General features: G+C 44.0%; 1 protein-coding gene across 2 annotated transcripts in view; it reads left to right on the top strand.

The window, feature by feature from the left end:
- HSPA12B (heat shock protein family A (Hsp70) member 12B) overlaps positions 1-15,217 on the top strand; it is a 331,731-nt gene that overhangs the window by 139,524 nt on the left and 176,990 nt on the right. For both annotated transcript variants that reach the window (XM_086960132.1, XM_086960131.1), the window contains exons 3-4: positions 7,971-8,071; positions 9,492-9,616. In XM_086960132.1, the coding sequence (XP_086816258.1) occupies positions 7,971-8,071; positions 9,492-9,616 (226 nt within the window). The remainder of the gene's footprint in view (positions 1-7,970; positions 8,072-9,491; positions 9,617-15,217) is intronic.

Here is a 15,217-nt window from a genome sequence, read left to right on the forward strand (position 1 = left end):
GAACGACTGACACCCGAAGAGCCCCATAGGCCAATTTCATGAATGGTTTCGGTCACCTTCCAGTAGATCTACTGAAGGACTTCAACACATTCTGATTTCTTTCAGAAGGCCCAGGCAAACATTTGCACCAATACAACAAGGATGTGACTTTGATGACCTTCTTTAGCACCTAACCTCGGTGATAACTTTTTTAAACCTTGCTTCTACTAGCTGTAGCCAAAAGAGCTGTATACGTTTCAACCAGAAAACTGATCCAATGCATTTGACAAACAGACTTAAAGCATCACCTGTCATGAGGTACCTTCCCCTACCTGGATAGCTTTCAAAATTGGTCATCTTGTTCAACGAGAGGACCAGAAGGGAGTGGAGGTCTCCTCTGAGGAAGACTTGGAACTTGTCACACCGTTAAGTTTTGTGCTAGAGAAAACAGACTAAAGTGAAAGGGAACTTTCCCCACCGGCCTTAGACTCCATTCCTATCAACGTGCATACAATACGAAGCCAGATTTGTATTAAATACGGCCGCATTGTAAAGCCTGAGACGTAAAGCCCAATTTCTGAAGATGCTGCCAAGACATACTCTGGTAGAACTCTCGGCTTGTTACTGCAGTCCAGGATTGAAGAAGGAGCAATACAAGGGTAAAGCACAGCTATTCACGGGAAAATTGTTGTGAATCGGGCATACAGTTTGTTTCTTGTGCATGTTACTTTCTTCATAGACTTGTGTTGTGTTGCCGAGGATGCTATATTAACAGTTCAATGTAATGTTAAAGTGTTTTTTCTACACTTTGCCTTAACATTTGTTTTCATATTCATCTTTATTGAATCTCATGTCCTTTATTCTTTGTGTTCTTTTCTCATGCCGTGATTTCATTGCATCTCAAAACGCGCAATGCTGACCAATGCTACTGACGTCTGAGACAAGGTTATGGGTCTGACTGAGATGCCGTCGGACCTATGGTCCGACTACTGCCCTCGCAAGCCCTTTCCGACCACCAAGGCCAGGAAGCTTCCCCCACCGTATTACGATGCAACTGCTGCTACCGCAGTGGTCACATCTACGGTGCAGCACATATCCCCGAATTGCTGCAAATGTGTACAAAACTCACAGAAAACATGTGTATTGTTCACACAGGCATGACATATGTGGGGATATGCCTTGTGCACCATGTATCCCATTGCTGGAGTGTGGCAGCATCTGCATAGTCCAGTCAATGGAGATACATGTCGCAAATGGACTTACCTGGATTCCGGCACCCACAGGATCGTAGTCGTTGGGGTTCAGCTGCCCAGGTGTAGGAATGACCTGGAGGAAGGGATCCACGGTAGAGACTGTCACCATCACCCATATAAATGAAGACACCGAGTCGGAGGCTAGGTATTGACGTGCTACTTTATTCCCTAGCAGCCTCGCACTGCCTTACAGGCTAATTCCCTTTCCTGTTTCCTGCTTCCTGTTTCCTTTTCCTGCTCGCCTGTCCTGTCCTCAAGTGGGGTCAGGCGAGACGACGTGACATCTCCCCTGTTTCACAAAGTCTTGCTTCTACTACATTTCTTCAACCAGTCGTCGAGGTTTCCTGACGAGGCGTTGGGGACGTTTCTCTCGCTTTGACGTTTGACTCTGGTGGCTTGTAGCTTCCATTGTCCGTGCTGGACTATGAGGGCCTTGGTCACTGCTGTCACTTTGGTTGTGAGATTCACTCAAGGTTTGACTCGACGATGTTTCTCGTCGGGTGCTCCGATTGCATCTTCTGAAGTGTGAGATATTCCTCGTTATCTGTTTGTGGTCTGCCTTGGCTGTGATCATGGTTCCTTTCTTTTTGATGACTTGGAAAGGAATGTCAAGATATCGACTGTCTGCTTTGGCACGCCGATCATTTCGGACAATTACCCAGTCTCCTTCTTGGATGTTGGTGTCTTTAGCATGCCTACGTTGTCCGCGTATGTCTTCATTCTGTGTTTATTTCTGTGATCTATCTCAACTAGTGTGTTGTGATCAATGGTGACGTGTCGTTGTTGAGGTGTGGAGTCCATCATAGGTAGTCGGGTTCGAGGTGTCCTTCCTAGCATCACAGTGGCTGGGCACTGGTTGGTGGTGCTGTGTGGTGTGTTTCGGTATGCTCTTAGCACTTCATTTAGTGTCTGTTGGACATTTCTGTGGGTCAGTTCAGTCTGTTGGATCGCCCTTTTGAGTGTTCCCATAAATCGTTCCACCATGCCATTTGCCTGTGGCCATAATGGGGTGATTTTCTTATGTTTGAAATTGAGGTGAGTTGCGAATGTTGTAAATTCATGTCCGTTGAATGGTGGGCCATTGTCTGTTTTTACACGCAACGGAATGCCCCATGCCGCAAAGGTTTCATCCAGCACGGGGATTACTGTCGTTGCTCGAGTGGATGGTATTAGATGTGCAAAGGGGAATCGCGAGTATTCATCCATGATGACAATGATGTATTGTCCCGATTGCAGTGGTCCGAAGAAGTCAACTGCTATTTGCTGCCATACTCCTTCCGGTAGGTCTGACATTTGTAGCGGTGCTGGGGACTCTTCCCGGCTGACCACCTGGCAAGTCATGCAGTCTTTCAGGGTTGTTTCTACCATGTGATCAAGTGTGGGGAACTACACGCGTTCTCTCAGGGCTTTCTTGGTTGCATTGATGCCTCTGTGGCCCTCGTGTGCCAAGTTGATGACTCCTTGACGCAGGTTGAGTGGAATCACGATTCTCCCCCCTCGCAAGAGAAGACCGTTGTCGCTGATGGAGAGTTCGTCACGCACTCGTTGGAATGCGGCTAGGTCTTGGCGCAGACGATCGAAGTCTAGTGGTGAGTGTTTCACATCCCTCCAGGAGTTTGTGCGGACGCGAGCCATGACGGCTTATATGAGTGGGTCAAGCGTGGATGCTTCTTGGATTGCATCCATGGGGACTGTGGGTGGACAGGCTGCATCAACGACAAAATGCAGGTATTCGTCAGCCACGGACAGTGCAGTCCGAGCTCCGGCCAAGGGATGGCGCGACATGAAATCGGCTGGATTCTCAGCTTTTCCAGGTTTGTGGATGATTGTGAAAATGTAGTCTTGCAAGCGCAGGCCCCACCGTTCGATGCGCGGTGGCATCTTTGCGTTAGGGTTTCCGAAGATGGTGATGAGGGCCTGATGGTCCGTGATAATCGTGAAATGCTTGCCGTAGACGAACAGGTGGAAGTGTTCGCACGCCCACACCACAGCCAGGCTTTCTTTCTCCGGTTGGGAGTAAGCTTTTTTGGTGTCTGTGAGGCTGCGGCTTGCATACGCAATGATATGGCGTTGATCCGAGTCTTCACGATATTGGGCCAGGATGGCACCCAGGCCCACTGGGCTGGCGTCGACTGTGATTTCCGTTTTCTTTTTAGTGTCAAAGTACGCTAGATTTGTGGCTGACCCAACAGCCTGTTTGATGGTGGTAAATGCCTGTTGGCACGGTTCAGTCCAGTCAAATGATTGACCCTGGCGAGTGAGTTCACGTAGGGGATAGCTGATCGTGGCGTAGTCGCGAATGTAGCGTGCACAGTAGCTTGCCATGCCGAGGAAAGAGCGAAGGTCGCTCACTTCTCGAGGTGTTGGGGTGTCTGCAAGTACAACTACTTTCTCAGGAACAGGTCGCACCCCTCTTTGGAAAAAATGTGCCCATAGAACTTCAGGGTGTCTCTGTGGAATTCACATTTGCTGGCGTTGAGGGTCAGGTTGGCGGTCAACAGCGCATGGCAGACCCTGTCCAGCGCAGTGTCATGTTCAGTTTGGTCTTTGCCGAACACTAGCAGGTCGTCACTGTAATTGAAGGCGTTGGGGATGCCTTGTATGACCCGTCTGATGGCCTCCTGGAAGATCTCGGCTGCCGAGGAGATGCCGAAGTTCAGGCGTTTATAACGGAACAGGCCTTGGTGCGTAGTGAACGTCGTAATGTACCTCGATTTTTCATGGAGCTCCAACTGGTGGTAACCTTTATTGAGGTCGAGTTTGGAGAATACAGTGGCGCCATTCAATTTCGTGATCATGTCACTGATGTGTGGCCCGGGATGGCGCTCCCGCTCGATAGCGGTGTTGGGCGCGCGCATGTCGACACACAGTCGGACTTTGTTATCTTGTCCTTTCTTGGGAACCACCACGACTGGTGACACTCATGGCGTGGGTCCAGACGTGCGTTCAATGATGTCTGTCTGGAGTAGGTCTTGCAGTTCCTCATCGACGGCTTGTTGGAGATGGAATGGCACCTTTCTGTGGTGCTGGGCGATAGGTGTTACCTTCTCATTGATGTGGAGCTTTACTTTGAAGTGGTTTAGTTTCCCGAGGCCCTTGAAGAGGTTCGGGAATTTTGCTATGATGTCAGGAGCATCTTCCGTCATATAGAGGAGTTCTACCAGCTTGAGTCTTTCTGCCGTGGGCAGGCTGAGGAGGCAGTCTGCTACATCTGGTCCTTCTACCACATGGATATATGCATCGACTGTGCGGTCTTTGAAGGTAAGGGTGGTGTGAAACCGGCCTAGGCATGGTAAAGGTTTGCGTGACATCCACGTGAAGATGCGGACGGCGGCAGATTCAAGTTTGGGTTTCTGTTTTATGTTGTAATATTCAAGAGCGCAGATGTAGTTTAGCGAAGCTCCTGAGTCTAGGACAAATTTCGCAGGATGTTCTCCTATCAGGATGTCCAGCTTCGGGTATCGTTTTAGGCGATCGGGGTCTGCTACCATGCAGATATACTCATCTCTATCTTGAGACGTCGGGGTGCGTGATGAGGACGACTCACTGGATGTGCCCCTGCGTGATCGGTATGAGTCAGTTGTATGATGCCTGGTCCGATGAATGCTCTCAGAGCGACATCTTGACTGACTGGAGTAAGCTGACTGGACGCTGGAGTTTGATGAACTGGAGGAGCGACTTTCCCTCCCTTTTATGGCTCTCGCGTGGTGGCGAGTGTCACGGCCTCTGGTTGATGGTTTGTGAGTTGACTGCTTGGCTTGACACGCCACCTCAAAGTGATTGTCTCTCCCGCAGCGATGGCACCGCTGGCCAATTGCTGGACACTGTCCTGAGTGTGGGTAGTCCTGACCACATCTGTAGCAAGTGGGCGCTGACTTGGCAGACCTGGAGTGTCGTGAGCTTCCTTTGGATGACGTCTTCCGAGAGGTGTGAGATTTGTGGGAGTTTGACGTCGGTCTGGACGACTTAGATGATCTGTGTGCCTGGACACGTAGTGCGTGGTCCTTGTGGTCAGATTTGTGTGTTCCCATTCGTTTAGCATAGTCTTCTGCTTGATCGTTTATCCGGGTTAGCTCCTCGATTTCCGCCAAGGAATATGGTTTCTTCAGGAGTCGTTGACGGAGGGTCTCGGAATGGCATCCACCAATGATGCAGAGTCTCAAGGCATCTTCTGTCTTGAAGTTGTCGAAATCACAATATTGTGCTAGTCTCCTGATACGCATGATGAAGTCACTCATGCACTCTTCTTTTTCTTGAGTGGCTAGATTAAAGGTGTGTCTTTCGTAATCCACATTGCGTTTGTGGAGGAATCGCCCATCAAGAGCGAGTTTTATTTCATCATAAGTAGCGGTCGCTGCGTTGGGTAATTCTTTGATAATCTGCACAATGTCTGGACCTATCAAGTTTCTCAGTGCCACTATTTTTTGCTTAGAGTCCTGCACCAAGGAGCCTACCATATAGTCCTCAAAATCTTCACTCCACCGCTTCCACGTTGGACCCATACTGTTGCCTGGTGTTAGTGGTAGTGGCTGTGGTTGGCGCATGAATGAGGCTCCAATGGGGTTGTTGGCCATGGTAGGATTGGATGGTCCTCCTGTATTCGCTTGTGGTGTTGGGCCTGTGGTGTTGCTCCCTTGGGCCTGGGTGGTGCTCCCTCCAGACGAGCTATCAGGAGGTGGGTCAGACATCAGTGGTGTCCTCTTCAAGAGGTGAGTATGTTTGCCTTACTGCACAGTGGATGTAGAGTCTGCTGTGACTGGCGGGTTTGTTTTATTCTGTTGCGCGGTGAGTGCAGGCTTCTGACAGGGTTTTCAGGCTTTCCTGCGTCTTTGCGCAGCTTTCGCGCTATTTTTCCTTTGCTGAGGATTCTGTTTAATGCTTGGCGCCTGACTTTAAAATGGCCGCCATCGAAAGTTCGTGGGTTAAGTATGCGCCGGCGCCTGACTTTAAAATGGCCGCCACGCAGGACGTTTTGTCTCTTACTTGGTATTGTTGCCGTGATACTCTTTTGGACCTCTGCCATGTCTGGCGTCACAGGGAAGGCTGCCTGGTGTGACTCACCCTCGTTCCTTCGTTGCAGATGCGGGCAGTTCCTTCCTCACGCCGCACGAGCACCTCGTATCTTCCGGCTGCTCGTGGCTGGGACCGCTCGGGGCAGCGCTCTGGCATATGCGCTCCTGCTCCTCACCAGCAGTGTCGGGCTCCGTGGATCGCTGGGCTACTGTGGTGAGTGCGCATGAAGACAGCTCCGGTAGCTCCGGCGTTGAGATGATTTTGGCAGCTCCGGCTCCAGTTCGATTTTCGCGCTCTTTCGCGATGGCTTGATTTTCGCTCTCTTCCGCGCTGCCGGTGAAATAGGCTGCTGAACTCGGTAATCGGCCACTCTGGTTGGCTGGGTGATGTTTCTGTTAGTGGGTGTTAATGACATCCCACCCTCGTCGCCATTGTCACCATCACCCATATAAATGAAGACACCGAGTCGGAGGCTAGGTATTGACGTGCTACTTTATTCCCTAGCAGCCTCGCACTGCCTTACAGGCTAATTCCCTTTCCTGTTTCCTGCTTCCTGTTTCCTTTTCCTGCTCGCCTGTCCTGTCCTCAAGTGGGGTCAGGCGAGACGACGTGACAGAGACTGCTGGAGAGAGGCTAATTTGGGTGAGTGCGCACCCCAAACTCTTTGTTTCTAATGAGTCGAACCAGCCAGTCACACCACCAAAATTGGGTCATTGGAAACTCAGGTCGTAATCTGGAGGGCAGTCTGGGATCCCTGTACTGCCCTGTGGCTGCTGTTTTTCTCTGACAGCCATCAGGGAGAAAAGCTGTCGGAGTCTGCGATCTTTAAGCTGTCAGTCGGAGTACAGGATGCATGCATCGTAATCCGGCAGTCGGACCGACCGCTCCTGACTTGAATGAGGCAGTCCGTCCGGCATCATAATCAGGTCCTATGTTTCTAAACAACTTAGGGGCATATCAACAAGCGGCAGCGATAATTATCGCTGGCCGCTCTTAGCATTAGATTGCATATCGCCATCTATCACTGGAAATTATCGCCATGCTAGCGTTGTATCAACAAGGCATAGTGCAATGGCGAAAATTATTCCAGTAATAGCAGTGTGTTCCATGGAACATCGCTGGTTTACCAGCGATGTTCCATGGAAAACGGCGATATCCTTGGTGATAGGGCCTGTGGTCTTAGCCACACAATCCACCCTCCCATGTTAGGTATGCCTTTGTCAGGAACTTAACAGATGTTCAATTCCTGCGTTAAGGCATACTTAACACGATTTCAAATATCGCTAACCCTCGTTGTTAATTTCACGAAGCTGGGATACCCATGGTGTTTTGTCAGGCACGCCTCCTTTGCATCTCATTAGCGATGCGATGGGAGGCGTGCTGACTAAGGGCACTAATGCAAGGAAACACCCACTTTCGTGTCCTTGTTGATAATGCGATAATATTATCGCCACTTTTCGCCCAAAAACAGTCTCAAAAGTGGCGATAATATTATCGCAGCCGCTTGTTAATATGCCCCTTAGTTTTCCTTAAGAGGGTCCCCCTGACCAGGATGTTGTGGGAGCCAGGCCTTAGTCCACTTTTCTTCAACCTGCCAGGTGAATTTGAAATAATGAAGAACTTAAAATTTAAAAAAACTGCTTACATTGGATTTTCAAAAATATTTGAACATCACCAAGAACTAATTAAAACAAACTTTAACATCGTCTTATTCTACTTTTTCAGATTGGAACGGCGAGCGGTCCACTACGCCGTCCCCACCGCGATCTCCCGGAAACCACAATGACAGTTGTAACATTGCACCGCTCACCCCATCCCAGTCCCCGGTAAGTAATGATACAGGTGGACTTTACTGAGTGCTCCATGATAAACCTACATGACAATTACAACAAATGCACCGACCATACCTCCAACACACATACCTACAGTAGTACAGTTAAGAGAACAATGTGTAACTGGTATATGTCCCAAATTCCTTACAGTAAAAGAAGCCAGTATTCAAGACACAGAGGCACTCTTTCTTCTTTGAGCTCACTGAGATCAGGGTAGTTATAAATTACTAATATATTATTTAAAGAAGTGGAGTATCTAGAGACAGACGCCTATTCTCTTCAGGTGGGTCTGCTAGCTTTAATTCCCTGTGAAACTGAGGGATGGCTGCCATTAGAGTGTTTAAAGGGCCATACCCCAAGTGATTATGTTTCCAAATATGAGACTTTTAAACTGCACATGGAATCTCCGCCCCAGTGCCTGCTTGTTATATGTGCACACAGGGATGAGGTAGGAGCAGTGCTAGTCAATTTCTGGACGTGATAAAAGAAAGAGTGAAGTAAATACTACCAGGGAGCAACATAAGGCTGCATTTTAACCAAGAACTGTATTCCTAGTATAAATACACACATTACAAATTGACATTTTTAAGGAAATGTGCATGCTATGGTCCCAAAGACCTGGGTGTCTTCCCACCTAAGGATCTAAAAGTGTCATGGGCGTAGAGAATCAAAGACATTTCTACTCACACCTTCATTTTGAGTCTGAAGTGTTTATTGACAAAATAAAACTGATTAGTCTGTAAATCACAGTCAACCAACAACAGCATCCCTTGAAGTCAGCAGTGGAGGCAAGCTCCCCGAGCAAAGGACAGACCCAAACTTACACCCTACACAAGAAGAGTCTCTGGTACTGATCGGACGACAACATTCGCCCCAAGAGAAGACGCAGATGCCGTAGCTCAGCTCTTGAGAACTTAGAAAATGGCCTTCACCAGTAACAACAATGTAAACAGTTTACAGCTAAGCAAGCAGACTCACAAGTACACGTCTCAGGTGCCAAAGTCAGCACATGTGAATGTCAGAGACAAGCAACCCCTGTGGGCGAAGGTAGGCGTAGTAGGTAACTGATGCTGAGACAGGCCAAGCACATTTACATGTTGACACACATTACACACATTCATTGTATCCCGGAGTAACACCAAGGGCCTGATTCACAAAGATATGTTGCGACTTACTCTTGTGGTACTCCTGATCTGTACCGAGTAGGATAGGAGTACTACAGTAGTAAGTCACACATTATCATAGCACAACCTTTGTTATTTGCCCTCTTATATTTTTACATTTTATTTCCTTTCATAGTTGATTAGGATTTTAGCAGAGGTGTTTGTTAGTGCAGCTCCTCATGATGTTTCACACCTATGCCCTTCGTCTTCTTGCCGCCATGTGACTCTCTATGTCCCCTATGTCTTCGCAGAGGAACGAGCCGAAGAAACCGAGAGGCCCTTCGTTCTTCGTGGTGGTGGCCATAGACTTTGGGACCACCTCCAGCGGCTACGCTTTCAGCTTCTCCAAAGATCCAGAGGCCATTCACATGATGAGGTAACCTATCGAAGCCTCTCTGGGTGGGCACATACTGCTTGTAGGGATGCATAGATTACTTTAAGTTTCATATGTTATGTTACATCTCACTAGGTCACGTGATGGTATAGGCAATGTTACATTAGGGTATGTAGTTATGGCATATTATAGTATATCACATTTTGTTACCAGGATTCATATAGTGCACCTCTAATACTTATATTATTTTGAAAAAACTTTTCTAAATGTTGAGGCTAAAATGCTAAGTGCTCGTATCAAATACATATTTTTTTCTGATGAACCCTTAACCCTGTTGTGACGAAAGGCTGTTCCTGGAAGAATGGCCTGTCAGAGAACGGCTAACTCCTGTCCGTTAAGCCCAGGAAAGATTGTTTACCTTTTCGTCAGAAGGTTGGGAAGCCATCTTGTTTTTTCGGCGAGTAAAGAACTGCAAATGAGGCAGATCTAACCCAGTTGGTTTCTGTAGCATCCTCAGTTTCAAGCTGTAACAACTGAATGCAGGAGGAGTCATGGTAGCTGATGATGTCAGAAGGCAGGTTTCTTTAATGAGGACTAAAAGTAGCTGCTGTACATGTAAGGGCATTATCATATACATATATGGTTCTTCATTGGTCGAAGGCCACGCTCGAATAACGTAGATTTCTCTTTGCATTACTATTACAATTACCAGCTCTTGGGCCCACAATGTCATCCAGACTGAACAGAAATATGATGTATTGTTGTGAAGTTGCTTAAATATGCAAATTAATGGGTTCTTCATGCTCATTAGCTCATGTTGCAGTAAACTGCATGACATAATAGAAGATAATGTTATATAAATAACTTAGCATAGTACAGCATGAAGTTGCATAACGTAAGATAACACAGCAAAGCATCAGGTGTTCAACCATCGGGTGGAGATCTCCAATTTAGCATCCTTCAAATATTCAACTTAGCTACTTCCATTTGGGCATGAGCTCTGGATTTTCCTTTCTCTGATAAGCCAATGTCCTTTGGCTATATAGGCCTCAAGTTCTGCCATGACTCCCTGATGTCAAATACAGTATACCACAAACGGTGCACTGTATCAACTGTTTCCATGTTTAAATATCGATAACAAAAATATAGTTAACAAAAATATAGATGGAAAAAAATCGACTACAAAAATATCGAATCCCTATACTTAAACAGGTAAGTGCAACAATATCGACTCAAAAATATAGATGTAAAAAATATCGACTTTAAAAAATAATATAACTTAAATTAAATAATTAAATAATTTTAATATTATTAACAAAATAAATTAAATTACATTTATATTTTAACTAATTATAACAAATAAACTTAATTTAATGAATATAAACACAATAAATGTGTACATATACATATATTTTCTTAATTACATTTTCTTATTATCTTTATTTAATTGATAAACTTTAATAATTATATAAAAATAAAATAAACACATATATAAAACATTTTGAATAAAAAATAATATTCTATATTTAATTAACACATTAAAGTATTAAAAATAATAATACATACATCTAATAACAAAATACAAACCTTAGTAGTGAAAACATTTGATAGCGAAGGGGTAAAAATTACTATTCCCACTCCAAAGAGTGCAACAGTAGGGAAAGCGTTGGATAGCGTAGGGGTAAAATTTCCAATTCCCACTCCAGAGGATGCAACAGTAGGGAAAGCGCTGGATAGCGTAGGGGTAAAAATTACTATTCCCACGCCAAAGGGTGCAACAGTAGGGAAAGCGTTGGATAGCGTAGGGGTAAAAATTACTATTCCCACTCCAGTGAGTGCAACAGTGGGGAAAGAGTTGGATAGCGTAGGAGTAAAAATGACTATTCCCACTCCAGAGAGTGCAACAGTAGGGAAAGCATTGGATAGCGTAGGGGTAAAAATTACTATTCCCACTCCAGACAGTGCAACAGTAGGGAAAGAGCTGTATAGCGTGGGGGTAAAAATTACTATTCCCACTCCACAGGGTGCAACAGTAGAGAAAGCGTTGGATAGCGTAGGGGTAAAAATTACTATTCCCACTCCAGTGAGTGCACCAGTAGGGAAAGCGTTGGATAGCGTAGGAGTAAAAAATACTATTCCCACTCCAGAGAGTGCAACAGTAGGGAAAACGTTGGATAGCGTAGGGGTAAAAATTACTATTCCCACTCCAGACAGTGCAACAGTAGGGAAAGCGTTGGATAGCGTATGTGTAAAAATTACTATTCCCACTCCAGAGGGTGCAACAGTAGGGAAAGCGTTGGATAGCGTAGGGGTAAAAACTACTATTCCCACTCCAGACAGTGCAACAGTAGGAAAAGTGCTGGATAGCGTAGGGGTAAAAAATACTATTCCCACTCCAGAAAGTGCAACAGTAGGGAAAGCGTTGGATAGCGTAGGGGTGAAATTACTATTCCCACTCCAGAGAGTACAACAGTAGGGAAAGCGTTGGATAGCGTAGGGGTAAAAATGAGTATTCCCACTCTAGTGAGTACAATAGTAAGGAAAGCGCTGGAACACAAAACAATAAAAAAACTATCAAAATTTTTTATAATTTAATTTCCAATATAAACATAATTAATATATACATTTAAATATATTATTATTAACAAAGATAATAAAAATTAATTAATTGCACATTATTTAAAACTATACCATCCACCACACTCACCTAAAATTAATTACACAATTACATTTAATATTTACTAATTAATTAATGAAAATTAATGTATTTTTTATTAATTAATTAATTAATTAATTACCAGCTTTCACACCATATACACTTAAAAACACCACAACATACACCTACATTTAATAACACATTTACAATTAATAATTACTAAATTATTTATTAATTAATCAATAATAAATTAATTAATTACCACCCTTCACACCATTTACATGTATGAACTCCCCAACACACACCTAAAATTAATTAAACAATTACCATAATTAATTATTAATTGACTAATTGAAATTAATTAACTACTAATTATTACACTATTATTAATTAATTAACACATTAATTAATCAATTAATTTTATATAATTAAATTACTTCCCACCCTATTCCCCTATAAACCCACAACCCGCTACGGAAGCAATAACACAAAATTAAACATAAAAACATTAATAACTAATACAATTCCAAAACATAAAATAAAATAACAAACAATTCTCATTTAAAACACTAAAATACATAACATTATTAATAAATCGATATTTTTGTAAACTATATTCTTGTAAACGATATTTATTACAACTATATTATTGTTATCGATATTACTTACCTGTCAGTCGATATTCTGGTCAAACTATATTTTTGTTGTCGATATTTGTTCCACTCGATATTTCTACGTCGATATTACTACTCTGCACCGTATCAACTAGCCAATCATTCATCTGAATTTGTTCTATTGATTAATTTATTTTATCAGTAAATTATTCATTTGTCTGTCCACCCTTTTCCATTGGTGCATTCCTCATTGATTCATCTCTCCACCTATAACATCATCTTCTCAATTCATCTCGCTTCAAATCTGCTTTTCATTGCTTCCATTCATTTATTTCTTCTATAATCCATTTGTCGATGCACTTATGCACTCATTCATTTCCTAATGCATTATTTGAGACATCTGTCAATAAATGTACGGACTCATTCACATATTCCTATGTCCAGGCATTCATCTGTTCAACAAACCATTTACTCAGGCATTACTGTTTATAATCACACTTCCACTCATCATCCATGTATCTGTGCATTTGTTTACCCTTTTATTTATTTTTCTGCTCACCCACCAGTACATTTATTTAGTTATGTATGCATTCATCCATCCAGTGTATGAAGCTACAATTAATCAATTTATTTGTGTTTCACCCAACTATCCATTCATTTTACATTGTTTTCTTTTTTTTATCTACAGTATTCTCATGGTATTACATCCCTATAGCTATTTAGGTATATGTTCGTCTCTGCACCCAAACATAATCCATCCATTCCACAGAAGCGCTCAGGATCACACAAAGCATCCGTTCGTGCTTTCTTCCATGTCAGCATCATTCATCATTATCGAACAGTTGCTCAATCTTCTTCCCTATCCCTCAACTGTGCTGTCACCTCTTCATGCACCTTGCCATTAATTATTAATCTAGCCATTCATTTTTTGTCCCCGAAAATCGAAAATACATGAAAATCTTAGGAGGAAATGTTTGGGGCCCGATTCTTAAAAAATATAATAATTCTACATTCAGAGGGTTACAGCATCTTATGAGTGTTTATTAACTCATTTAAGGAATTCACGCAGGTTTCACCTGTAAACCTGCAACAGTGACAGGTTTAAAAGCACACTCCAAAGAAACACTGGTGAACTTGCAGTGGCATTTGTTCCTCTCTAGGGGGAAAATGTTCACTCATGGAGAAATCCCTTTATACCAGTTTGGTGGGTGTTCCCTGTAACTTTCCAACCTTGATAGGGATTCAGAACTCCCATTTTCAGGGTGGAAATAAGTAGGAGGGTATTTTGTGAATACTCTCAGTGTGCACAAAGTTTCATGGCATTGCAGCCCACGTCTATTCCCCATCCCTGGGAATAGATTTTCTCATACGAAAGTCAAATCAATATTGTAACTTCCCAAAGTGGTTTAAACTTGCAAAAAATGGCGTTTAAATATTTAATGTACACGTACAAGCATGTTTTTCGAATAGGGCCCTCAAGTGGAAGTCCAAGAGACCTTGATCCTCATTTATCGATTGCAGTGGCATTTATTTATTTGATGTATTTGTTTATGCAGGTTTATATACTGCAGACGATTACCTAGATTGCTTTACATAAGAAACAGATGTAACAAGCATTGGAAATGCAATAGGTCTCGCATTAGAAAAGTTGGAGCTATTAGTCTTGTAAATCAAATAATTTTTTAAGTTATGTTTATGTTTTTATAATAGCAAATGTATTAATTTTGTTATTGTAAATGCCAATATTTATAGAATTTGCAAATGTGACACCAATAGCATTATTTAACTTTTTTTGTGTCATTTGTAATAAAGCTTGAAACATTGAGAGAACATATTTGAACAAGTGATGCTGTGGTGGTGCTGAGTGGTGCTGTGGTGGTGCTGAGTGATGCTGTAGTTGCGCTGAGTGATGCTGTGGTTGCGCTGAGTGATGCTGTGGTTGCGCTGAGTGATGCTGTGGTTGCGCTGAGTGATGCTGTGGTTGCGCTGAGTGATGCTGTGGTTGCGCTGAGTGATGCTGTGGTTGCGCTGAGTGATGCTGTGGATGCGCTGAGTGATGCTGTGGATGCGCTGAGTGATGCTGTGGATGCGCTTAGTGATGCTGTGGATGCGCTGAGTGATGCTGTGGATGCGCTGAGTGATGCTGTGGATGCGCTGAGTGATGCTGTGGGTGCGCTGAGTGATGCTGTGGGTGCGCTGAGTGATGCTGTGGGTGCGCTGAGTGATGCTGAGTGATGCTGTGGTGGTGCTGAGTTATGCTGTGGTGGTGCTGAGTGATGCTGTGGTGGTGCTGATTGGTGCTGTGGTGGTGCTGAGTGATGCTGTGGTGGTGCTGAGTGATGCTGTGGTGGTGCGGAATGGTGCTGTGGTGGT

Source organism: Lissotriton vulgaris, chromosome 3_1, assembly GCF_964263255.1.
Source record: "Lissotriton vulgaris chromosome 3_1, aLisVul1.2, whole genome shotgun sequence".
In the NCBI taxonomy this organism is placed as follows: Eukaryota; Metazoa; Chordata; class Amphibia; order Caudata; family Salamandridae; genus Lissotriton; species Lissotriton vulgaris.